The sequence below is a fragment of the Bombina bombina genome, chromosome 8 (genome assembly GCF_027579735.1).
Source record: "Bombina bombina isolate aBomBom1 chromosome 8, aBomBom1.pri, whole genome shotgun sequence".
In the NCBI taxonomy this organism is placed as follows: Eukaryota; Metazoa; Chordata; class Amphibia; order Anura; family Bombinatoridae; genus Bombina; species Bombina bombina.
The window spans coordinates 166,992,633-167,020,544 of record NC_069506.1 but is presented as its reverse complement, the minus strand read 5'-3'; the positions used below and the strand labels follow the sequence as shown (position 1 = coordinate 167,020,544).

Below are 27,912 nucleotides of genomic sequence, written 5' to 3'. Positions count from 1 at the left end.
TTAAAAGAAGTGTTGATTTCATTGGATATGGAGGAAACTAGTCCTCTTGATATTAAAACTAGTAAACGTTTAAATTCTGTTTATAAACCTGGTGTGGTTTTCCAGAGGTTTTTCCAGTTCCTGATGCTATTTCTGATATGATTTCTAAGGAATGGAATAAGCCTGGTACTACTTTTATTCCTTCTTCAAGGTTTAAAAAATTGTTTCCTTTGTCAGAAGTTAGATTGGAGTTTTGGGAAAAGATCCCCAAAGTTGATGGGGCTATTTCTACTCTTGCTAAACGTACTACTATTCCTACAGAATATAGAACTTCTTTTAAAGATCCTTTAGGTAGGAAACTTGAATCTTATCTAAGGAAAGCTTATTTATATTCAGGTCATCTTCTTAGGCCTGCAATTTCTTTGGCTGATGTTGCAGCTGCTTCAATTTTTTGGTTGGATACTTTAGCGCAACAAGTATCGGATCATGATTTGTCTAGCATTGTTAAGTTGATTCAACATGCTAATTTTGTTTGTGATGCCATTTTTGATATCAAAATTGATGTTAAATCTATGTCTTTAGCTATTTTAGCTAGAAGAGCTTTGTGGCTTAAATCTTGGAATGCTGATATGACTTCTAAGTCCAGATTGCTATCTCTTTCTTTCCAAGGTAAAACATTATTTGGTTCTCAGTTGGATTTAATAATTTCAACTGTTACTGGGGGGAAGGGAGTTTTTTTGCCTCAGGATAAAAAACCTAAGGGCAAATCTAAAGCTTTTAACCGTTTTCGTTCCTTTCGACATAAGGAACAGAAACCTAATCCTTCCCCCAAGGAATCTGCTTCCTATTGGAAGCCTTCTTCAAATTGGAATAAATCCAAGCCATTTAAGAGATCAAAACCAGCCCCCAAGTCCGCATGAAGGTGCGGCCCTCATTCCAGCTCAGCTGGTAGGGGGCAGATTGAAACCAATGATTTTGGACCAAATTGATCCAAACATCTTTGAAAATTTTTAGAGTATTGTCTCTCAGGTACAGAATAGGATTCAGAGTAAAACCGCCTGTGAGAAGATTTTTTTTTCTCACGCATTCCGGTAAACCCAGTAAATGCTCAGGCTTTTCTGAAGTAAGTACCAACTTTCAAAATGGTGACTATAAGGATTATTCTGCTTTTTGTTTAGCAAGGGCATTCATTATATGTCCACAATAGACTTTCAGGATGCATATCTTTTTTTCTTTTTTTGAAATAATTTTTATTGAAGGTTTTTTATAATGTGGACATAAAAGAAAAAAATGTGTTATTAAATAGCAATGATTGTCTCAGCAAAAATATGACAAAGAAAAGAAACATAAGTGTCAAACTATAATTGAAAACCTCCTTTTATGTTTTATATCATAATGAAAGTAGCTATTATTCAAGGCCATTGTGTTGAAACACAATCTGAAGGAGCACTTTAGCTACTAAGACAACCCAGTTTATTATGAACTTCTTAAGAACTTATATATCTATTGATATTCCAACACCAGAGAATCAAAATATATAGCTGCGAAATCAGTCTGAAAACTGACCGTTAGTTTAGCTTGTCAAAGAATTAAGTGCTTCTTATCAGTGGGTCTTGATACCAAGAACAAAGTATAGAGCAAGGGGGGAGTTGGGGAAGCATCAGCGGATAAGCACCGCTATAAAGATAATTTTCCTATTTAACAATATCATTAAAATAGCAATGGTCAACAGCGATGGGGGGGGGGGGAGACCATAAAAATGTTAATTAACTGGGTCTATTAGTTATTATAAAATGATACGTGGCGTGCAGCACAAAACTATATGGCAGTTAAGTATGATTTGTAATGGATGTCAGGAAGGGGCGGCTATGGCCCCAATTCAGGTAGAATGAGGTATCACTATTTGAGCTCTATGGTAAAAGGATCTATGGAGTATGTATGCAGTATCTTTCCTCAGGGATGTAGTCACCACTGGACACAGACGGTTAAGGGATGGTGGATATGACCCGCCCACAAATGTAGAGCGGGAAAGGATGAGGGGAGATACCGTCGGTTGAGAAATATTATAGGAGCTGATGGCCCTATAAATCAGAAACCTGGGGATATTATAGTAAATAAAAGTATATGGGGATAATGTTGCTATAGGATGCAATTACCAATGCTTACAATGTAAGCCCAATGGGGTGTTGGCGGGGAGCGAAATAACTTGGAGAGCAAACATAGATAGTAGGTGTAGTAAGCTTGTTTAGTAGAATAGCTCAGGAATGTGAACTGTAAGCCACTCTCTTGTAACGTTGGACTGGAGCACAGGCGGTGGTGTAGCGCTCTACATTAAGAGGGGGAATAGCGTAGGTTGAAGGGTGACTATATAATTCCTTCCCAGGTTCTCCTGAATTTATAACTATAGTTCTTTATCAATCCCTAACATATACATGAGCATATTAACCTTTAACCTTTAGGATAGTGAGTGTTAGCTTGCATTTTTTAATTCTCATAATGTCTATGTAAATACGACAAATTAACAATGTGGGTAACAACTCTTTTCCTATCAATCATATGAAAATCTTCCTACATGACAAAGAAACTAAACATATGAATATCATGTTTACCCAGCATTGCCCAATAAGAAGATTTGTAGCAGCATATTAAAGTAGCCATAAATAATAAGATATAAATCTTGGAGTGAGCTTTACATCCTACATAAGATTACCTCCAGGCATCTATGCTTATCACAGCAACTGTAAACATAATGAATGGGATCAACAAACAATAATGTAAATCTAAATGAAACCTGGGGAGAGAGAGAACAGGATTAGCAAAAATGAACTAAGACCTAGGATTTTTAAGTGTTTAGAATGTTTTTGCCGAGTAATAGGAATTCCTCAAATAGCTTATTTCAGGGCAATATCAGCCCATGGGTGCAATGTTGGCCTAAAGTGCAACAAATAATAGATCTCATATATTTTAAGGCAAATATGTAAGATTTGGCATGTGACAAGTAGATGTAGAGACAATAATGGTAAGAGCAAACAAAGTGCAGGTCTCATTGGTCACTAGTACTCGGGATAAGTGCTAGGTTAGCAATGTAAACTAACCATTTTCTATCGTATGCAAAGCCACTGCATGACATAAAAACTAAACATGTGAACATCATGTTATCCAACAGGATGCATATCTTCATATTCCGATTGTCTCTTCCTTGTACGTGGGGAGAGAGTGTCCGTGGTTTGGGAGTTTCCTTCCGTTTTATTCCTTTTAGTTCCTCAGCGAGCAATCTGCTTGGAGGATTTGGTCTTCTGGGTTCGTACCAGTTGGGACCTCTCAGTGGGGAGACTCCTTTTTTTTTTTTTTTTTTTTTTTTTTTTTTTTTAGGACAGTTACAACTGCTAAACGGGGGGGGGTTCGTGTTTGGTGGTGGATGGAAGCCACGCCGGCTCTTTGCCAGCGACACTCTATGAGCGTACTCTTCTGGTTTGGATGTTTCCTGCAATCATTCCCTGCTCGAATGTTTGTCGGTTGGGGAAGCCAATCAGGCTTTCAAGGCGGTTTTAGCTTCACCGCTTCTGTAGCAGAAGGTGGTTTGAGCCCAGGTGGGGCTCCGGCCTTTACATCCTGAATATGCTAGACATCTAGCATTCCTTAGAGGTTTCTTTTAACCTTCTTCTCTTCGGCTCTTTGTGGTGGATGATTGATCCTAGCAGGAGCAGGCGTCAGTGAGACGCTTTGCTCCGTTTATCTAGAGTTATGTCGCAGTTAAGGGGCTTCACCTCCATGGACCTTGTTACAGGGATCTGCTGGAGCAGGGTTCCTGTGTTCATCACAACCTGGACTCTTAGGCTGACTGCGTGGAATTGAGCGCTTTAGTCTTAGCCAAGAGGTTTTTTTCTGAAAGAATGTTTCTCTTGTTAAGTGTGTTCAGTCCACGGGTCATCCATTACTTATGGGATATATTCTCCTTCCCAACAGGAAGTTGCAAGAGGATCACCCAAGCAGAGCTGCTATATAGCTCCTCCCCTCACATGTCATATCCAGTCATTCTCTTGCAACCCTCAACAAAGAAGAAGGTCGCGAGAGGAGTTGGAGTTTTACTTAATTATTCTTCAATCAAAAGTTTGTTATTTTAAAATGACACCGGAGTGTGCCGTTTTTTTTTTTTGTATCTCAGGCAGTATTTGGAGAAGAATCTGCCTGCGTTTTTCTATGATCTTAGCAGACGTAACTAAGATCCGCTGGCTGTTCTCGACATTCTGAGGAGTAGGGTAACTTCAGAAAGAGGGGAATAGCATGCGGGGTCCCCCGCAAATGAGATATTTGCAGTACATTATTTTCTGGGAATGGAATTGACTAAGAAAATACTGCTGTTACCCATATGATGTAAGTACAGCCTTAAATGCAGTAGTAGCGACTGGTATCAGGCTGATAAATGTATGCGCAGTTGAGTTATTTTCTAGGGACTAGAATTTGACTGAGAAAATACTGTTAATACTGAAATAATGTGGAAGCGACTGGTAGCAGGCTTAGTGATAACTTTACATGACATTGAAAATGTTGTTTTTAAAACGTTTACTGGCATGTTATTCGTTTTGTGAGGTACTTTGGTGATAAATCTTTTGGGCATGATTTTTTTCCACATGGCTAACGTATTTTTCTGCATAGAAACCGTTCTATCAGGTCTCCCACTGTTGTAATATGAGTGGGAGGGACCTTGTTTTAGCGCCTTGTTGCGCAGTTAAAATTCTAGCACAGTCTTTCTGTTTCTTCCTCCTTGATCCAGGACGTCTCTAGAGAGCTCAGGGGTCTGCAAAATTCGTTTTTGAGGGAGGTAATCAGTCACAGCAGATCTGTGACAGTGTGTTTGACTGTGATTAAAGCGTTAAATCTTAATTTGATATCTGTTTTTGGGTATTGAGGGGTTAATCATCCTTTTGCTAATGGGTGCAATCCTCTGCTAATTAATACACTTCTCGTTAAGAATTGTTTGTCTATAACTGAATTAGTTTTCTTTGTAATTCAACTGTGTTTTTAAAAGCGCTGCAGCGTTTTTTATAATTGCTTGTAAACTTATTGAGAGTGATTTCCAAGCTTGCTAGCTTAATTGCTAAGTCTGTTTAGACATGTCTGATACAGAGGAATCTGCTTGTTCATTGTGTTCAAAAGCCGATGTGGAGCCCAATATGTGTACCAATTGTATTGATATTACTTTGAATAAAAGTCAATCTGTACCGATAAAGAAATTATCACCAGACGACGAGGGGGAAGTTATGCCGTCTAACTCTCCTCATGTGTCAGTACCTTCGTCTCCCGCTCGGGAGATGCGTAAGATTGAGGCGCCAAGTACATCAAGGCCCTTACAAATCACTTTACATGATATGGTTAATTTTATGAAAGAAGTATTATACAATATGCCCGAATTAAGAGGCAAGCGCGATAGCTCTGGGTTAAGGACAGAGCGCGCTGATGACACGAGAGCCATGTCTGATACTGCGTCACAATTTGCAGAACATGAGGACGGTGAGCTTCATTCTGTCGGTGACGGTTCTGATCCGGGGAGACCGGATTCAGAAATTTCAAATTTTAAATTTAAGCTTGAGAACCTCCGCGTGTTACTAGGGGAGGTGTTAGCGGCTCTGAATGATTGCGACACGGTGGCAATCCCAGAGAAATTATGTAGGTTGGATAGATACTATGCGGTACCGGTGTGTACTGACGTTTTTCCTATACCAAAAAGGCTTACAGAAATTATTAGTAAGGAGTGGGATAGACCCGGTGTGCCTTTTTTCCCCTCCTCCGATATTTAGAAAAATGTTCCCTATAGACGCCACCACACGAGACTTATGGCAGACGGTCCCTAAGGTGGAGGGAGCAGTTTCTACTTTAGCCAAGCGTACCACTATCCCGGTGGAGGATAGCTGTGCTTTCTCAGATCCAATGGATAAAAAATTAGAGGGTTACCTTAAGAAAATGTTTGTTCAACAAGGTTTTATATTGCAGCCTCTTGCATGCATTGCGCCTGTCACGGCTGCAGCGGCATTCTGGTTTGAGTCTCTGGAAGAGGCGATTCGCACAGCACCATTGGATGAGACTTTGAGCAAAGTTAGAACGCTTAAACTAGCTAATGCGTTTGTTTCAGATGCCGTAGTGCATTTAACCAAACTTACGGCTAAATATTCCGGATTCGCCATACAGGCGCGTAGGGCGCTATGGCTTAAATCCTGGTCAGCAGATGTAACTTCTAAGTCTAAACTACTTAACATTCCCTTCAAAGGGCAGACCTTATTCGGGCCCGGCTTGAAGGAAATTATTGCTGACATTACGGGAGGTAAGGGCCACACCCTTCCTCAGGACAGGGCCAAATCAAAGGCCAAACAGTCTAATTTTCGTGCCTTTCGTAACTTCAAGGCAGGAGCAGCATCAACTTCCTCCGCTCCAAAACAGGAAGGAACTACTGCTCGTTACAGATAGGGTTGGAAAGGCAACCAGTCATGGAACAAGGGCAAGCAGGCCAGAAAGCCTACTTCCGCCCCTAAGACAGCATGAAGACAGGGCCCCCTCTCCGGAGACGGATCTAGTGGGGGGCAGACTTTCTCTCTTCGCCCAGGCTTGGGCAAGAGATGTACAGGATCCCTGGACGTTGGAGATTGTATCTCAGGGATACCTTCTGGATTTCAAAACTTCTCCTCCACAAGGGAGGTTTCATCTGTCAAGGTTATCAACAAACCTAGTAAAGAAAGAGGCATTTCTACAATGTGTACAAGACCTCTTAGTGATGGGAGTGATCCACCCAGTTCCGCGAACGGAACAAGGGCAAGGGTTTTACTCAAATCTGTTTGTGGTTCCCAAAAAAGAGGGAACATTCAGACCAATCTTAGACTTAAAAATCTTAAACAAATTCCTAAGAGTTCCATCGTTCAAGATGGAAACCATTCGGACCATCCTACCCATGATCCAAGAGGGTCAATATATGACCACAGTGGACTTAAAGGATGCCTACCTTCACATACCGATTCACAAAGATCATTATCGGTACCTAAGGTTTGCTTTTCTAGACAGGCATTACCAGTTTGTAGCTCTTCCCTTCGGGTTAGCTACGGCCCCGAGAATTTTTACGAAGGTTCTGGGCTCACTTCTGGCGGTACTAAGACCACGAGGCATAGCGGTGGCTCCGTACCTAGACGACATTCTGATACAAGCGTCAAGTTTTCAAAATGCAAAGTCTCATACAGAGATAGTTCTAGCATTTCTGAGGTCGCATGGGTGGAAAGTGAACGTGGAAAAGAGTTCTGTTACCACTCACAAGGGTTCCTTTTCTAGGGACTCTTTTATAGATTCTGTAGAGATGAAGATTTACCTGACTGAGTCCAGGTTATCAAAGATTCTCAATGCTTGCCGTGTCCTTCACTCCATTCCAAGCCCATCAGTAGCTCAGTGCATGGAAGTAATCGGCTTAATGGTCGCGGCAATGGACATAGTGCCATTTGCGCGCCTGCATCTCAGACCGCTGCAACTCTGCATGCTAAGTCAATGGAACGGGGATTACTCAGATCTGTCCCCTTTGCTAAATCTGGACCAGGAGACCAGAGATTCTCTTCTCTGGTGGTTGTCTCGGGTTCATCTGTCCAAAGGAATGACCTTTGCAGACCAGATTGGACGATTGTAACAACAGATGCCAGCCTACTAGGCTGGGGAGCAGTCTGGAATTCCCTGAAAGCTCAGGGATCGTGGACTCAGGAGGAGAAACTCCTCCCAATAAACATTCTAGAATTAAGAGCAATATTCAATGCTCTTCTAGCTTGGCCTCAGTTAGCAACACTAAGGTTCATCAGATTTCAGTCGGACAACATCACGACTGTGGCTTACATCAATCATCAAGGGGGAACCAGGAGTTCCCTAGCGATGTTGGAAGTCTCTAAGATAATTCGCTGGGCAGAGTCTCACTCTTGCCACCTGTCAGCGATCTACATCCCAGGCGTGGAGAACTGGGAGGCGGATTTTCTAAGTCGCCAGACTTTTCATCCGGGGGAGTGGGAACTTCACCCGGAGGTATTTGCTCAACTGATTCATTGTTGGGGCAAACCGGATCTGGATCTCATGGCATCTCGCCAGAACGCCAAGCTTCCTTGTTACGGATCCGGGTCCAGGGACCCGGGAGCGGTGCTGGTAGATGCACTAGCAGCCCCTTGGGTTTTCAACATAGCTTATGTGTTTCCACCTTTTCCGTTGCTACCCCGACTGATTGCCAGGATCAAACAGGAGAGAGCATCAGTGATTCTGATAGCGCCTGCGTGGCCACGCAGGACCTGGTATGCAGACCTAGTGGACATGTCGTCCTGTCCACCATGGTCTCTACCCCTGAGGCAGGACCTTCTAATTCAGGGTCCTTTCAACCATCCAAACCTAATTTCTCTGAGGCTGACTGCTTGGAAATTGAACGCTTGATTCTATCAAAGCGTGGGTTTTCGGATTCGGTTATTGATACATTAATACAGGCTCGGAAACCTGTTACCAGAAAAATTTACCATAAGATATGGCGTAAATATTTATATTGGTGTGAATCCAAGAGTTACTCATGGAGTACGGTTAGGATTCCTAGGATATTGTCCTTTCTACAAGAGGGTTTAGAAAAGGGCTTATCCGCTAGTTCACTAAAGGGACAGATTTCTGCTCTGTCTATTCTTTTACACAAGCGTCTGGCAGACAATCCAGACGTCCAGGCTTTTTGTCAGGCTTTGGCTAGAATTAAACCTGTATTTAAAACTGTTGCTCCTCCTTGGAGCTTAAACTTGGTTCTTAAAGTTCTGCAGGGTGTTCCGTTTGAACCCCTTCATTCCATTGATATTAAACTTTTATCTTGAAAGTTCTGTTTTTGATGGCTATTTCCTCGGCTCGAAGAGTCTCTGAGTTATCTGCCTTACATTGTGATTCGCCTTATCTGATCTTTCATTCAGACAAGGTAGTCCTGCGTACTAAACCTGGGTTTTTACCTAAGGTTGTTTCTAACAGGAATATCAATCAAGAGATTGTTGTTCCATCATTATGTCCTAATCCTTCTTCAAAGAAGGAACGTCTTTTGCATAATCTAGACGTAGTCCGTGCCCTGAAGTTTTACTTACAGGCAACTAAAGATTTTCGGCAAACTTCTTCTTTGTTTGTCGTTTACTCTGGACAGAGGAGAGGTCAAAAGGCTTCGGCTACCTCTCTCTCTTTTTGGCTTCGTAGCATAATACGTTTAGCCTATGAGACTGCTGGTCAGCAGCCTCCTGAACGAATTACAGCTCATTCCACTAGAGCTGTGGCTTCCACTTGGGCCTTTAAGAATGAGGCCTCTGAACAGATTTGCAAGGCTGCAACTTGGTCTTCACTTCATACTTTTTCCAAATTTTACAAATTTGATACTTTTGCTTCTTCGGAGGCTGTTTTTGGGAGACAGGTTCTACAGGCAGTGGTTCCTTCTGTTTAAAGTTCCTGCCTTGTCCCTCCCATCATCCGTGTACTTTAGCTTTGGTTTTGGTATCCCATAAGTAATGGATGACCCGTGGACTGAACACACTTAACAAGAGAAAACATAATTTATGCTTACCTGATGATAAATTTATTTCTCTTGTAGTGTGTTCAGTCCACGGCCCGCCCTGTCTTTTTTGAGGCAGGTTCTAAATTTTAAATTATAACTCCAGTCACTACTGCACCCTATAGTTTCTCCTTTCTTGTCTTGTTTCGGTCGAATGACTGGATATGACATGTGAGGGGAGGAGCTATATAGCAGCTCTGCTTGGGTGATCCTCTTGCAACTTCCTGTTGGGAAGGAGAATATATCCCATAAGTAATGGATGACCCGTGGACTGAACACACTGCAAGAGAAATAAATTTATCAGGTAAGCATAAATTATGTTTTTTACTCGTTCTCGCTCATAAGCCGGTGTATAGTCACATCTCTCATAAGGGACGCAGGACCTATTTCTTCTGGTATGTAGAGCGGGGATTCTCCTGGCATAAGGCCAGGTTTTCCAGGATCCTTTCCTTTCTCCTGGATGCTCTGGGAAAGGGCCTTCTTTTAGTTCCGAAATCTGTCCCCCAAGGGAGCTATCTGTTTTCTGCTCGAAAGGCTCTCGGAGATTTCAGAAGTCTAGTCTTGTTCAGGCTTTGACTAGATCAGGCCTGTGTTTAGATCTACTATAAAATCTCTGCTTTTATTAATAATACATCATTCAGTAGTAGTGATTATCTTAGAGTCCTGTCTACATAAGCTTACATTTAGCATATTTTTTTATTTATTTTTTATTTTTTTTAAAATGTAAAATAAAGCTTTATTATTTAAAAATAAATAAATAACAAAACTGTTTTAAAGGGATATGACAAGGTGCTGGACTGGGCTCAAAGGTGTATAAGTATGTGTGTATATATGTGTGCAGGCCCGGACTTGCCATAGGGCATACAGGGCAAATGCCCGGTGGGCCGGGCTCTTATGTGGGCCTTGCTGCTATATTGAGGCCCCACCCTCTCTTAATATGGGTAACAATAGGAAAGCTGTTACATTCTGCCTATTTTTTTTTTTTAAGTATTTTTTTATTGAGGTTATAAAACAAAACAAGTTACAGTCAAAATTCCCAAAGTAAATATGTTCATACAAGCAGTAAAGTTTACATTTAGTACTGTATTGGTTTTACAAAACAGACCTCAGGTTTTCGATTATGACAGTGTTAGGATATCCCCTTAGAAGTTAATAAGGTTTGCATTAGAATGATATCCCCTAGTAACAAGCGGGGGCCACTCTTGGGCCCCTGGATGCAGTTATGACCTTTAAGGGGAATAACTGGGGTAATAGGATGGATTGGGTCACTCTTGGACCCACAGTAATATTAATAACAGCAGTTAATTAGAAACAATAACTAAAACTTATAAGAGAACGCTGAGGGCTCAATTTTTCAGAAACAATGTTAGCTGGATGATAAATAGTTACCAGGGTTGAGAACAATACAGGCATGAGGGTTATAACTACTTTTGGAGTAAGAGGGAAACCAGCTGGGAGAACCTAGGGTGGTCCCTGTTTTGCACTCTTGGCAGCAGCATACTCTGGTATGATGTAGTGAAAGGTATTATATGTTAATACAACAACGCATACCAAAACTGTTAGTTCAACCACTGCTATATATCATCAGTTAAGTAAAACAAAAACAAAAAAAACCCTGTATGTAAAGGATATATGAGCATAGGATAAAGTGGGTTAGTTTCATATACGGAAAAAAGGGAGAGAAAACTTTATATAACACGCTAGTCACAAAAAACATCAAGCAGTAGTATAGTAACATGGAAAACATATGGGGGCCCTTGACAGAGAGTCAATGTACAAATACATTGTCAAGTCTGTTTAAAAGTCAAATTAGGCCAGTTCAGGGCACTCTGTATAATATTCATTTAGATCTGTCTCAGAATGGCCAGGACTATTAAAAACCAGCAGTCAAATGCATGAAAGGAAAAATAAAAAAACAAAAAGATACCGCTTTTGGAGAGTGACGGCTGCAAACTAAAGCGATTCATATATTCACCCCACGCCAACTCTGTACCGGACTACTTGAAGCAGCAGGATAAAGGAGACCGCCATTGTGGCACATTCTCCCGTTAATGGCAGATTATCTGGGCTCACGCTGTAGTTGTTCCAGGCCCCGGTATTCAGCTGTGCGGCTGTCACAGGAAGATCTGTAGACACGCAAGGAATGGCGTGGTAGGCACTATCTTTTCCCACCGGAGCCATCTCCGGTGCTATTTAAGGCCTCCCCTGCATAGTGGTCATCCTGCAATCCAGATTCAAGATGGACAGGGTAGCCGCTGGAGCCTGCCGGCTCCTTACATCATGGGGTATGAATCTCTGTGCAGCACGTCGGTCGCTTCTGCAGGAGCCGCCATTCGATTTGGAGGTATCTGTAGGTATAGGGGGAACAAGTGGCTCTTGGGCTGGCATATCGTCCCCTCTTAGGTAATCCCGTTTCCCGGTCTCCATTAAGGTAGGTGAGTGTCTTGTAGACCGCTCATAGCTCTTTGTCACAGAGGCTTGTGTCACACTCGGGGGGATTTGGACTGTCAGTCTGGGCTCAAACGAAGCGTCCCTCTCTGCCTCCTTAGGACCACAGTCTCCCCGCCGGTCTCCCCCCTGGTTAGTAGCTGAGGGTAGGTAAAGCCCTTTTTGCAGAGTTATTTCAAAGGCAGCCTGGTAACCATCCAAGAGATTGCTGAGCTCCGTTAGCATAGAAACCGTTGAGTACATGTTGAGCTTAGATTAGGACTGTGCACTCAAGGCACAGCTCGTTATGGGGACAGGCTGAGGCTTCTGTAATAGGGGAAGGCCTCAAAGTAAAGAGTCCGGTACTGAGGGCAGTGAAGCCCAGTCACCTTACAAAACCCTATTTCTGGAATGTAGACCTCTTCAGACGAGCCTCTCTACTGTTTTAAACAAGGTCTCGATAGAGATGTGGCTTTTAATTAGAAAACAATGAAAGAAGCTTGAGGAGCTGAAGCTCAGTGCGACCTACAAGATGGCCGCCGCCCGGGTGTCCCCCGCCTGTGTTTAGATCTAATGCTCCTCCTTGCAGTTTTCATCTTGTTCTAAGTTTTGCAGAAGACTCCGTTTGGGCTTATGCATGGAGATGACATTAAGATTATTTTTTTTTCTCTCTCTACTGGCTAATAACTTTTCAGATTATTTTTCCAATTTTATCAGAACATTACTGATTTCAGTTTTGTACCATTAGAAATACAGAGATTATTACATTTTGTGAAGCGTGTTCTTCACAGATGTTATTTATTGGAAGTAATAAAAGGACAGTGAACTGTGAAATTGGTTTCCCCTTAATGTGTTCCCAATTACTTGTTCTAAAAAGAAAAGTGTTGTGCTAGATTATACACTCACAGCCTCTCCCGGGGAACACCTCCACGAGGATAACCAATCAGAAAATATACAAGGAAGAAAATTGGAGGGCGCTCTAGCGGAGTGTTAATAAATAAGTGAAAATCAGAAAAATTTAATGTAATAATAAATCCAATGGAGTGAACAGTGTGCTGAATAGCTACAGAGTGTATATGGTACAATCACAAATAATAATTAAATCGATACATTTAACTATTTCTTAACCAATAATTAAAGTGTATACAAAGTGTGCTGAATAGCTACATGGTGTCTAATATCTGAATAAGAAACAATTCCTCAAAAATGGCAGATGATAAACTATTTTGTGATTAAAATAGGATCAAAAAAAGATGTTTAGACGGTGTACAATTGAATAATATTTATTAAATATACCATGCATACACATGGGCTAAAATGAAATCCTAGTAACAATGGATACACTTTTGGGTACGGACTTATTAGGGACGTCTCCCAGAAAGCACCAAGAAAAATTACCACCATAAAAAATGTGTAATGTTATATTGGGTGTACCATGTACACAGCGTCGTAAATGTTTTCTTGTAATAGCCTCCAACAATGTTGTAGCGTCCAACAGCGTTATACGCTGTAAACAGTTGAAATAGTCTTTTTTTTTATAATTGTTGGCGTGTGGTAACCTCCATCAGCATTAAAACGTAACAGTGTGGCCTGGTTAATGTATTATGCTCATTCACTTATATGTAAATACGGAGCGGAGATCCCAGCATATACCTTCTAGCTCTTAGATGCAGGACAGGGACTACTATGACAGGGCAGCGACTGTAAAAGTGATATGCAATATACTCTTATAGTCACAGGTTGCGGTTTGCAAAAAGCCGGTTCTCACTGTTATGTAACGGATTAGTGTTGTCTGCAGTTAACCTCCTCGGGCAATAGTTGAAAACCTGCACTTAGGTAAGTTCAGATTCTCTGGAACCGCATTCTTTATTTAGCGGATAGGATTTCCAATTGACGATGAAATAACGAATTTGGCCAAACTCTCCAGATGGTACTGTTGCACACTGTATCAAGCTTACAATTACTTGTTACACCAGCTGCATATGTATAAGATATTGACCCTTTTTTTTTTTTTTTTTTTGTAAATAGCTGCAATTGCTCTTTGCAAGCCAAGATATTTTGATGGGTTGTGGTTTCAGAAAACGCAGGCATCAATATCTTATCACTCAAACACTTCCTTTTCTCATCTCTGTCTCTATACAATATTTAGAATGAACAATTGAAAATAAACATTTTAGAACGTTATCTCCTACACTCCCTACTGCAAGAGTAATTTCTTCTGCTTGCTGTGTTCATATAGCTTGCCAATAGCCCAGTAACGTATTTAGGTTTTGTGCTGCCCTAGGCACTCAGAATCATGTTGCCTCCCCCCCAAAAAAAATATTTTTGGTCAGGGACTCCTAGATATCTCTTGAAAACAGGAATATCATGTTCTGTATGATAACATGAGATTACAGTGATAAATCTCACTGGAGTGTTTTCTTATGTTTGTGAGTGGCAACTTAGTGACTATTACAAACAAACATGGGAATCAATTGATTTTGCAGTTACATCGACACACAACCACATACACATTTGCACAAATACAAAAGCATTTTACACACACACATACATGCAGACACTGTGCACACACACTCATGCACGCGCACACACATACATGCAGACACTGTGCGCACACACACACACACACACATACATGCAGACACTGTGCGCACACACACACATGCAGACACTGCGCGCACACACACACACACACACACACACACATGCAGACACTGCGCGCACACACACACACACACACACACATACATGCAGACACTGCGCGCGCACACACACACACACATACATGCAGACACTGTGCACACACACACATACATGCAGACACTGTGCGCACACACACACATGCAGACACTGCGCACACACACACACACACATGCAGACACTGCGCGCACACACACACACACACACACACACATGCAGACACTGCGCGCACACACACACACACACACACATACATGCAGACACTGCGCGCGCACACACACACACACATACATGCAGACACTGTGCACACACACACATACATGCAGACACTGTGCGCACACACACACATGCAGACACTGCGCACACACACACACACACATGCAGACACTGCGCGCACACACACACACACATGCAGACACTGCGCACACACACACACACACACATCTTTGAGCCAGGGAAGCAGCTATCCCCCACCCCTTTAACGTTACCACTTTTCAATTAAATTATATTTAATGAAATTTGGAAATAAAATCAGCCAGATATCCTTTATTAACTATTCTGCAAAAGTATTTACAAAATAAGTTTTTAAAATGTCAATATCTTCCATTTTGGTAGCTAATGTAGAGAGCCCTTCACATTGCTATGGAGGTTTTTTTGAAGAGACATCCTGAAAATAATACAGTGCTGAAAAATCTACTGATATAATGAAGTGGATGCAAATACTGTAGCTGATGGAAGAAATGGCTGCAGAGATAAGATCTCTTAAGGGCATGTGATGTGCATAGGTAACCCTGCCAAGACTCCGCAAGAGCTAGTCTCAGAAACCCATTTACTGATTGGTGCAACTCAGCACTTGCAATACATCGCCAGCCAACAGTCAGTGCCACTGCTGCTATATGTATTTGTGCAGTGACCCACGGTTCTGACCTGAGCTCCTAGACTGGCGAGTCATTTCATACTGCTGTTTGATCCGCACATAAGCTGATAGGCGTTGTATGATATTTAGTTAGTATTTTTGTAACGGCCTATATATATCACACAGATGTACTCCACAAGGAATTTTCATGTTTAAGGAACTCTGTTTATTATTGACTTCAACTTCATTTCATGTGTATATGTTGCCTTTAATGCCTTATGTCGTTTAACTTTATACACATCTTTAGCTCACCCCAGAACCTTTTCTCATCTGTTCTTATAGACAAACATAGCAGTTTCTCTCTTTTTTTTTTTTTTTTTCTATATGCAATACTTTATCAACAGTTAAAGGGACACTGAACCCAAATAAATTATTTTGTGATTCAGATAGAGCATGCAATTTTAAGCAACTTTCTAATTTACTCATATTATCAATTTTTCTTCGTTCTCTTCCTATCTTTATATAAAAAAGAAGGCATCTAAGCTTTTTTTCTTGGTTCAGAACTCTGGACAGCAGTTTTTGATTGGTGGATGAATTTATCCACCAATCGGCAAGGACAACCTAGGTTGTTCACCAAAAATGGGCCGGCATCTAAACTTACATTCTTGCATTTCAAATAAAGATTCCAAGAGAATGAAGAAAATGTGATAATAGAAGTAAATTAGAAAGTTGCTTAAAATGTCATGCTCTATCTGAATCACGAAAGAAAAAATTTGGGTTCAGTGTCCCTTTAAGATATTTCATATACTTGGTATAAAGCAGACCTCACTCCGTCCTTAAGGCCAATTGTTTTAGGCCCTGTAGTAGCATTGTAGCAGTATATTGAACAAAAATATTAACAAGCTTAAAAAGTAGCCATTTGGCCTTTGGGTTTTGGTATGTCTTTACAAATTCTTTTGGAAATAGCGCAACCCTCCAAGCAAATAAATTCCCTGTTACAAATATACCTGGATATAAGCACTTGCAGAGATTCTTAAATTATATCAATCTTCCCTTGATTTGTTCATTTATAGTTGCTAACGTGCGCTAACATCATAGAAAAATAACATATGAGGTCAATGTAGTGAGATCCAAGAGTGGTCTCTCCAGTCCATCATACCTTTCCTTACTGTTAGACATGTTTCCTTATTTAAGGTCCAATAGTGACCTATTCGTTTTGTTATGGAAGGTTCTCTTATGAATAGACACCATGTATTTCATTTTGCCACCAATAACGGTTTGCTTTTTTCATTATTTTGTTTGTGAGCTGTGCAGAAGGTTTACCATACCATTATAGAACTAAGCTGGATTGTACATTTTTCCTTTTGTATTGAAAGTCAATTCCCTTTGTATGTTTATACTGTTTGTATGCCTTATTTAAGTACCTCAATAAAAAAAAACAAAAAAACGGCTAATTCATATACTCATCTATGACACTGCCCACGGGTAATTAGAAACATAAATGGTAGCAGTTTACAAGTAAAACGACTTGTTAGATTGATGTGGCTAGACCACCAATATCTAAGATACTATATTATATCCACATAATATTTATACAGTTAAGATCAAGAGTGGCATCTCGCTAGTGTCTGATACTGCCTGCTAAACCAGGATAAGATATAATGCCGGAATCTTAAATTGCTTATAGCATATGAAGATTCTCCCTCCCCTAACATGTTTTGCTAAACAGCTTTGTCAAAGGCCCTCATATATCTAACAAGTCGTTTTACTTGTAAACTGCTACCATCTCTGTTTCTAATTAGCTGCGGGCAGTGTCAGACACTTGCGCATTACAGTGGGCTTATAGCGGGCATTGCCTTAGACACTAGCGTAAGCGCTGTATATTATGTTATTATATTATTATATTATTATATAGGCTTCTTTTATCACATATATCCCAATAGCGGGCAGTTCTGTGTTCACTAGTGAAACCACTTACGCCAATACTCATGGTGACATCTTATGCATATCTGATACCCTACCTATATGGATGTCCAAGTAAAAAAAAAATCAAATTTTAAGAGGGCAGTATCAGACACTTACGTATTACCATGTAGGAAAAGATTTTGAACCTATTTTTTATACTTGAATTGTCTGCCTAAGTGTTTTGTTTCGTATCTTTAATTTTTGCTTGAAATAATGCAATTGTGAGAGTTATGCCTAAACACTTAAGGAGCAGTGCATAAGCATATGAAATACTCAATTTAACAAGAATAGACTATATAGGCTAAATAAACCTGATAGTCTTAAAGAAATGCTTATGTTGCACTGTGAACAATGGATTGTAGTAATTAATTCGGTAGATTACTGGAACTTGTGGTTGAGAAAGAATTTGTGTCATTAAATTAAAATATAACCTTTATTAGTTTTATTTATAAAAAAGACAGCATAAATTGTGCGTGTATGCTACCCTGGAGAGAGTTAAAAGCACACTCTCTGTTGATTATATGATACTCAGCTTGTATGATATCACTGATATAGAGTACTTGGTAAACCAGTTTTAAGACCGAGTTTATATTATAGGTGTATCTGTGTATTTATCTATCTAAGGACTGTGTGGCCTAATATCTGGCCAGTCCTAGAGATTTTCCCAAGTGGGTATTTATATATGGTATACCTATTCTACTTAAACTTAATGGTTTTTATAGATAAATAGGCTTTAAGGCACTGTGAACATCGATGTCCGGTTATATAACCAGTATATAGTGAGCTAATACCAATGTATACACTTGTAATAAAATTTTCTGTGGAGACTGGGAGGTCTGGAGGATTACCTATATGGCAGTCTCTATATTGTATCACCAACACTTGATTATTGCGTTAACTTAGCAACTCTGACTGATATTAATTAAGTTCAGTATGATTGTGCACATAATATTGCATCAAGGGATAAGCTCGATTATGCAGGTGCAGCGGTTAACCATTTTTTTAAACGCTATGGTACATAGTAATAGCAGCTGCTTAAGCCTGTGAAAAACAGACTTGTTTTTTCTGTCACTCAATTTTGACTACAGTAGTATTACAGCGTTACTAAATTACAGCTTTTAATAGTATGACACAATGTGTCTGAATTTGTGTTAACTTAGTGATGACCCCTGTCAGTTGTTTTCCTTCTATGGTAGTGTACGATATTGTATAGACAAAATTATCTTTAGAACTTAATCCCCCAGATATTGTATTACCCACTCGTTATCGTATTATGTTATGCAAGTGCAGCGGTTACCCATTTTTATATACTGGGATAAATAGTAATAGCTGCAGCTTAAGCCTGTGAAAAGCCACAGGTTACCAAGTACTAATTAAGAAAAGTTTTTTTTAAGCTAAGATATTTTTTCTAATTATTACAACAAGAGAGGCAGTTAAAAAATAGCGAGGACCCCTGACGCAGCGTTTCACTAACGCATCCTCAGAGGGGTTACCCGGGCCGGCACACTTCCGGAAGTATATAGTATTCTAATGTCCCGCCTCAGATGTCTGATTGGTCAGGGATTCCTGTTCCTATTAGTGGAGCTTGTGTCAATCATAGAGTTAGTTCTGTCACGGAGGTTGCTATGGAGACGCTGTGTAGCCGGCATGGTTACTGGATAACAAAAACAGTATATTATTTTGGAAAGTGAATACAACAGTGTTTAACGCTGCCTTGTTCACATCGTCTTGAATTACATTTATCTTTATTTAGGTCTATGTTCTTATAGTTTATCATAGTGAAAAAGCGGAACTGTTTGTTAGGATGTTTCACAATTAATGTATGTGTTTCTAGATAGTTATCAAGATTTGAAATGTTCGTAGTACTTTTGTTAAGTACTACTTTGATATACAAGTGAGAGGTGAAAAATAAAAATAAGAATAAAACTTAAGAACAAAAAACGTGTTAGAACTGTGAATAATGCTGAGTGTGAATTTAAAATAAAATAAAATAAAAATGAATTAAAAATAAAACGTCTAAGGACTTTACGTTAATTTAGTAAAACGAATCTAAGATCCAGCTTATGTAGGGATTCATTGTTTACATAATAAACAGTTGGCTAGAAATAAAGCCAACTATAGAGAGGTGTAGTGATAACTAGGTGTTTTAGTGTGATATTCTAAGTTTTTAAATTTAACTTAGAAAAAATTAGTTACTAAAAAGTCACCTTCCGGTGCTCCACAGTGGAGGGATGTGTTACTACCTATTTATTGAGTGAAACCATTGAAGTGATTGGGTGTGAGTAGAGGTTAAAATCTTGATTATAATTATTATATCACATTGATTATGAAGAATCATACATATTCAAGGTATGGTATGTTGAAAATGTTATCTCTCGGATATTGTATTGTTGTTTGATCCCTATATTAATTTTTATTTTTTTATTTTTTATATTTTGTTATTCCAGATAGACATGATAGTTGTTGTTATCATTAAGTCCATGAGGTTTGACACTATTCAATAGATGTATCCATCTGCACTCCATTTTAAGTAGTATTTGCTCTAGGTTACCTCCTCTAATGCCTAGAGTCGCTTTTTGTAATACTGAAAATTTAAGCAAGGAATCATTGCTATCATGTTTGTGATAAAAGTGCCTAGCTACACTTGTTATTTGTTTGTTTTTCTCCATGTCCTTATAAGCGTTTTTAATATTCCTGCTATGTTCCAATATCCTTGTCCTCACCTGTCGTGTCGTCATTCCGACATAGAACAGCTTACATGGACACTGAAGGACATATATAACACCTGTTGTGGTGCAGGAGAAGTGGTCAGCTAGTATATGCTTATTATCATATTTGTCTACAATGTCCTTGATTTTCAGTACCTTGGAACATGTACTGCATGTCCCACATGGGAACATGCCTTTTGATTGACTTGCTCTTTTAGGCATGTGGATATAATGACTTTTAACCAGTGTGTCTTTTAGGTTTTTAGGTCTTTTATATCCTATTGAAACTTTGTCCCCGATCTGTGTTGCTAGTAGGGGATCATTCTTTAAGATATGCCAATGATCATTTATTATCGTTGTTATCTGTTTTATTTGGGGGTTGTAAGTCGTAATCAGTCTTGGTTTATTGTCCTGTTTTTTCTGACGTGGTTGTAAAAGCCTTTGTCTGTTTTGCTGTAATGCCTCAGTTTTAGCTTTTTTTATGGACCTTTTACTATAGCCTCTTTCTTGTAGCCTGTTAGATAATTTAGAGGCTTCTTGCCTGAATGTACTCAAATCAGAACAATTCCTCCTCAGCCTTGTGAATTCCCCTTTAGGGATGGCCTTGAGAGTACAGGGGGCATGGGCACTGGTATGGTACAGTAGGGTATTGGTTGCTGTTTGTTTTCTGTATATGTTTGTGCTCACCCTTCCTTCTTGGTCTACTTGTATTTGTAGATCTAAGAAGTTAACTGACTGCTGACTATACTCGTATGTGAGTTTGATGTTCAATATATTGTTGTTCAAGACTTCCATGAACTCACATAGTATTGGTTCGGGGCCTTCCCAGATGAACAGTATATCATCTATATACCGAATCCAACAAGGAATGTACTGCACAAATCTATCATTGTCTCCAGTGAATACCGTTAAATTCTCCCACCAACCTAAGAACAAATTTGCGTACGTGGGTGCACAGGCAGTACCCATTGCGGTACCCTGTGTTTGTAAATAGAAACGATCTTTAAATGTAAAATAGTTATGATGAAGTACAAAATGTAATAGGTCTTTGATGAATTGATTATGATCTTGATTATCATTCACATTTGTACTCAAATAGTAAGAAATTGCCTGTTCACCCAGATGGTGTTTTATGTTGGTATACAATGATTCCACATCTGCCGTTATAATGAACGAGTTAGGGGATAGTGTCATGTTATCCAGTTTTTGCAGCACCTCCATAGTGTCCTTAACATACGATGGTAGTGTGTATAGATATTCTCTGAGTCGTTGGTCTATGTATTGACTCGGTTTTTCAGTTAGACTTCCGTTGCCTGACACTATAGGCCGGCCTGGAGGTTTCTGGATGTCCTTATGTATCTTGGGAATCATATAGAATGTGGCTGTGGTAGGGTGTTGCTGTGATAAGAATTGTTTTTCCGTACTGTTGATAATTTTATCCTTATATGCCTTGTCTATGATTTTACAGTACTTTTCACTGTACATAGCTGTGGGATTGCCGAATAATTTCTTATAGCAATGTTTGTTGTCAAGTTGTTTAGTAGCTTCCTCAAGGTACATATTCTTGTCCCATAGGACTATGTTGCCCCCCTTATCAGATGGCTTAATGATGGTATCATGCCATGTGTGGATTTCTTTTAATGCTTTTTGTTCTTGTTTGGTAAGATTAGATCTTATTTTGAAATCAGGTAGTTTTTCTATTTTTTCGCATACAATTTCATTGAATACTTGGATCTGAGGTGATAAATGGCTGGGAGGAACATATTTAGATTTATTTCTGATTTTTTGTCTCCAGTCAATTTCTGGGGATGTGTTATCTGAGTTATCATTGAGCAAGTCTTGTAGATCTTGTAAGGCTAGTTGATCTGTCATAGTCCAATCATCTCCGAGTTCTTTCTTGGCATATAGTTTTTTCAAAAGTAGCTTTCTAGTGTACAGATTTATATCTTTGACAACTTCAAATTTATTTAGTTTGTTTGTTGGACAAAAACTAAGACCTTTGGACAGAACAGAGATGTGGATTTGGTCTAGAGCATGGCTAGTTAGATTCACAATTTTTAAGTTCCCATCCTGATCTTGGAGAATGGGCTTGGCTGTCTCCTTCTTGTCTCTCTTTGAGGAGTGGTTGCTGGCTTGCGCTTGTTGGGCCTCGATTCTTGCACCTGATTGCTGCCCGGTATAGTGCGCTGCCTGCCCGTTGTTATGCCTAAAAAAGAGGACGCACTAGTAGATGTAGAGGGAGCTGATGGGTCATTAGGTGTTAAGGCCTGTGTTTGTAACCTGGTATATACTCTGGGTTGGATACTCATTTCACTGTTAATGCTTTCTATGGAAGTATCTGAGTCTGAAATATCAGTTTCACTGTCATGCTGCTGTGTTGAATTTTGATACTGATTATTATTTCGTGAGCGGGTGTTGTACCTTTTCTGCCACTTATACACCCTTTTATTTAAATAGTCAGTCTGGTCTCTTTGATATTTCTGTTTTTTTGTTTGAATGAGTTCATTTTCAAGTTTATCCAACTCTGATTGATATTGAGTATATAAGTTAGTGAATTTTTCTAAGTTTTCAAAGTTCTTTAGATTGTCATTGTAAGTTTTTATTTCTGTTTCTAAAGAAGTTATTTCATCTTCGTCTGCTTCGATTAATATCTGCATTAATGTGAATGAGCAGGTTGTCAAAGCCTTTTCCCATCTTTCTATGTGTTCTTGTTTTTTAAGATCAAACCCAGGGAACATTTTGATACGTAATCCTCTAGGGATCATTTTGTCTTGTAAGTACTTTTGAAAAAAGTGTAAGTTCCACCATCTCTTTGTGTGTTTGTATAATGTCTTATGTGACTGGCAAAGTAGATCATTGATCTGATCCTCCCCTACATTTTGAGGTGGTTCATTTGATGTATTAAAAATTGAGTTTAGATCTTGCAATCTTTTTTGTTGTCTTAGTAATAAATCATTTTGTAGACTCATTGTGGTAGTTCTCAGTAAAAGGTTCTTTAGAAAACCTAGTATTCACACTAGTTAAAAGTACAATTATGTAGGAAAAGATTTTGAACCTATTTTTTATACTTGAATTGTCTGCCTAAGTGTTTTGTTTCGTATCTTTAATTTTTGCTTGAAATAATGCAATTGTGAGAGTTATGCCTAAACACTTAAGGAGCAGTGCATAAGCATATGAAATACTCAATTTAACAAGAATAGACTATATAGGCTAAATAAACCTGATAGTCTTAAAGAAATGCTTATGTTGCACTGTGAACAATGGATTGTAGTAATTAATTCGGTAGATTACTGGAACTTGTGGTTGAGAAAGAATTTGTGTCATTAAATTAAAATATAACCTTTATTAGTTTTATTTATAAAAAAGACAGCATAAATTGTGCGTGTATGCTACCCTGGAGAGAGTTAAAAGCACACTCTCTGTTGATTATATGATACTCAGCTTGTATGATATCACTGATATAGAGTACTTGGTAAACCAGTTTTAAGACCGAGTTTATATTATAGGTGTATCTGTGTATTTATCTATCTAAGGACTGTGTGGCCTAATATCTGGCCAGTCCTAGAGATTTTCCCAAGTGGGTATTTATATATGGTATACCTATTCTACTTAAACTTAATGGTTTTTATAGATAAATAGGCTTTAAGGCACTGTGAACATCGATGTCCGGTTATATAACCAGTATATAGTGAGCTAATACCAATGTATACACTTGTAATAACATTTTCTGTGGAGACTGGGAGGTCTGGAGGATTACCTATATGGCATATAGGATTACCTATTATTATATAGGCTTCTTTTATCACATATATCCCAATAGCGGGCAGTTCTGTGTTCACTAGTGAAACCACTTACGCCAATACTCATGGTGACATCTTATGCATATCTGATACCCTACCTATATGGATGTCCAAGTAAAAAAAAAATCAAATTTTAAGAGGGCAGTATCAGACACTTACGTATTACCGCCTCAGTTCTAATTATATAATACTGTTACTCAGTATATCATCCAGACTAGTATATCCATTCCACCTGCAATTCAGGTTAATAGCGGGCAGTGTCTTAGACATTAGCACAACCGCTTAAGATCTCATTACTGAATAATATATCTTATTACACTGCTACATTGGCAGCTGTTTAATATTCATTAGGCTTGCATTCTAGGTTAACGGCGGGCATTGTCCTTGACACTACGCAACCGCTTAAGATCCCATTATTATACTGCTATATTGCCAGCTGTTTAATATCCATTAAACTTGTAACTGCGGGGTCTGTCCTAGACATGAACGCAACCGCTTTAGACCTCATTATTGCATCTTATATCTTATTATTATACTGCTACATCGGTAGCCGATACATCTGCTCTATTCGTTACTTGTATACCTTTTAACGTACTGTGTCTCCGATATTATATTATCTAGGCCTTATACTGTGAACTTTACCATTCAGAGTTAATTACCTTTTTAGATAGCATAAGCTAAAGACCTGTATCATCAGATATTGTACATACTACCAAAATAGTTAGTCTGGCCCACCGGGAACTTCTCATTTATTTTATATAGAATGTCATCTTACATTTATAGAAATTGACAATCGGAAATCTAAATAGCATGTATCTGATTTGTGTATTTATGTGGGGTATTCATTATTTAATATGCAATTATGAAAAGTTTTTAAGTAAACGACCTTCTTGTTCCTTTTAGCTATTAACACTAGAAATTTATATTTCAATCTTAATGATTATGAGTGCTAGTATGTAAATGCTTTTTGTAATGTTACTCTCACATTACCAATTTCCTGTTCAATATTGACTGTGTACAGCACCTCTCCCCTCTTAAAATACCTTATCTATTAGAGTATTAAATAAATACACTTTTGTATAATTATTTAAAATAGGGAACTACTCTTGGTAGTGCCGTTATTATTATTCCTTTGTAGTAATAATTAAGATATGTGGCTGGGTTAGGCTTGTAAAGATGACAATGAGCACTTTCAGGTCTCATAACGGGAGGAAAAACATACAATTTCCTTGGTTAAATCACAGAAAAAGGAGGCAAAATAATTAAAATATTGCAATGTTATAACTGTACATTTTATATTAGAAAATACAAAAACATACATTTTATGTTACAATCTCAATGTGGATTATGTCCCTTTGTCTTTAATTGCTAACCTAAAGAACCATCAGTGTTTTGCGTGTTAAAGGGACAGTCTACACCTTAGACATCTTAAAGTTTCCTGCTCCCTTTTATATATCATGCAGCAGTAACTGTAAAATAGTGACTATTGTTTCTGGTCACTTTGACGCACTGCCCACTGATGACATCATGATCTGGGCTGCATCTATGCCCTCTGCGGAGGAGAATTGACAGTCTGTTGAATCCAATTAGTGAGTGTCTTTAACTAGTGAAGCCTTTAATGCAGCCCAGATCTTGATGTCATAAGTGGGTCCCTTTTAAGAGACAAAAGTGCTATGTAAATTACCATTTTCCTGGACAAGGAAGTTATTTTATTCAGGTTAATTACAGTAACCAGGTTTGGCTACACCTGCTTTATTAGCCATCTAGTACCTAGTGCCATTTTACTTGGCAATACTTCAAGTCTCATTAAAGGGACTGTATACTGTAAAATAGTTTTCCCTTAATGTGTTTACAATTGCTTTTTTTACCAACTGCAGAGTAAAAAATGTATGAAAATTAGCTTTTTAAGGTTTTTTTCTGTATATGAAAGCTCTGATTTTGTGTTTTGAAGCCACAACCTAATAAAATAGGTTGAGCTTGTAGGTATAATCAGATCTCATTACTGTATCACATTGTATGCATATACCTGCTTCTTTATCTTATATCTGTCCTTAAAACAATCACCAATACTTTGAGAGAACAATGGAAAATCAACATTGTATTACCTTATCTCTGCTATATCCGACTGGGAGTGTAATTTCTTCTGCTGGCTGTGTTTACAAAGCTTATCTATACCTGGTACGCGCGGCCACAAACTTTCAGAATAGGTGGGGATACCACATGCTAAATTAACAATTTCAAATGCCAATATAAGGGTAAAGGATCTACTTGTAAACAATTTAATACACTCCAGCAGGTAAAGTGGATCATTGGGAACAAATTAAAGGGGAGAAATTTTTGAGTAAACTGTCCCTTTAACCAATCTGATTGCTGCTTTGGAGTCAGATATGTTTCTCTTTTGAGGCACAATTTTAAATCTCTTCAGTTTGGCTTTTGTTTGCATTCTTTTGGATAATCCGTATTATCAGGAATGTGTGAAAGTTTGAACTTGATAACTGGGTCTTTTTTTTTCTTCTTTTTTTTTTTTTTTTTTAACCTGTATTACAATACAAACATACTATATTTGTATCTGTTCATTTTATTCTGCAATTTACATGACCTGATGCAAAGCAAATCATGATGGAATTTTTAGAGAATGCCTGTAGGTATATTCTTGTCTGTCAATTCAAGGGTGGAGCTACTTATTTCAGTAAATGCTTTTAACAGTGTAAACACGGGAAAGCATGTTCATAGTAGTGAGCGATTTATATTTATTTTTTCTTGTTCATACCACTTGTGTCTAGGGGATACTGTACCTGCAGGAAAATGAGTTGCTACGAAACACTCCAGAAGAAATTGCTCGGTTCCTTTATAAAGGCGAAGGCTTGAATAAAACTGCCATCGGGGACTATCTGGGAGAGCGGTGAGGGATTCCTTTTGTTTCTTAGATCTCATCATTTAAAATTACCAAACTTAAATATAGTTTAATTATCTCTATTTTCTAATATAATGTAGACTGTGAAATGGTGAATTTGTGGGACTTCATTAGGCAGCAGTGTAGCCATAGAATTGTAGTTCTAACTGTAGATTTTAATTGGCAGCTAGCTGCAAGGACAAAATTCAACCACATTTAAAAAAAAAAAAATCGCATTGCAAATCAAATATTTATCACATTGCAAATGAAATGGTTAAATTCTGACCATGTACAAAATGGTAATAAATGTAAAAAAACCCACAGCATTTTCAGATATAAGTTTAATATGCAGTTAACCAATAATGTTTAAAAGTGTTTTTCTTCAATATATTTTTATAAAAGTTTTGCATCTGTTGCATTTTTTTTTTTTTTACCAGATCTCAATACACTTTAATATGTAAATCTGTCAGTACTAAATATAGAAATGAGCTTAAATGTTTTTTTGTTGTTGTTGGGTTTTTTTATCAACTAGGGAGGACTTAAACATTGCTGTTCTTCATGCTTTTGTGGATCTCCATGAGTTTACAGATCTGAATTTGGTGCAGGCGCTCAGGTCAGTTCTGCTGGTTTTGTGTAGGTGACAATGAGAAGCATTGTGACCGCAGACCGTTTGTTTTTTTGTTTTGGTATGAGCAAACACAACACAGGAAGCCTGATATAAAGAAGTAAGTGGTCAATCTAACACATTCAGAAAGCTGTTAAGCAAGGGGTGGCAGTATATTGTGTTCTGAACTAATTGGTTAATTCAGTCTACATTTTCCACGCAACATCCCTAGATTTTGGTTTCGTACAACTTTGGAAGATGGGGAAAATCTTATTCTCAGCATTCAGCTCTTTTATAATTATTTAATAGTGTATTACCATACTTAAGGGGACATTATACACTATTTATATAGCCCATCTGGATGTGTTTTTGGAAAAATGTATAGTTTTGCTTATATTTAAATACAATTGTGCTG

At 38.6% G+C, this 27,912-nt stretch overlaps 1 protein-coding gene across 1 annotated transcript in view; it reads left to right on the top strand.

Moving 5' to 3' along the window:
- CYTH2 (cytohesin 2) overlaps positions 1-27,912 on the top strand; it is a 188,912-nt gene that overhangs the window by 82,955 nt on the left and 78,045 nt on the right. Inside the window, exons 4-5 of the mRNA XM_053690682.1 lie at positions 26,784-26,902; positions 27,426-27,506. Of these exons, the coding sequence (XP_053546657.1) occupies positions 26,784-26,902; positions 27,426-27,506 (200 nt within the window). The remainder of the gene's footprint in view (positions 1-26,783; positions 26,903-27,425; positions 27,507-27,912) is intronic.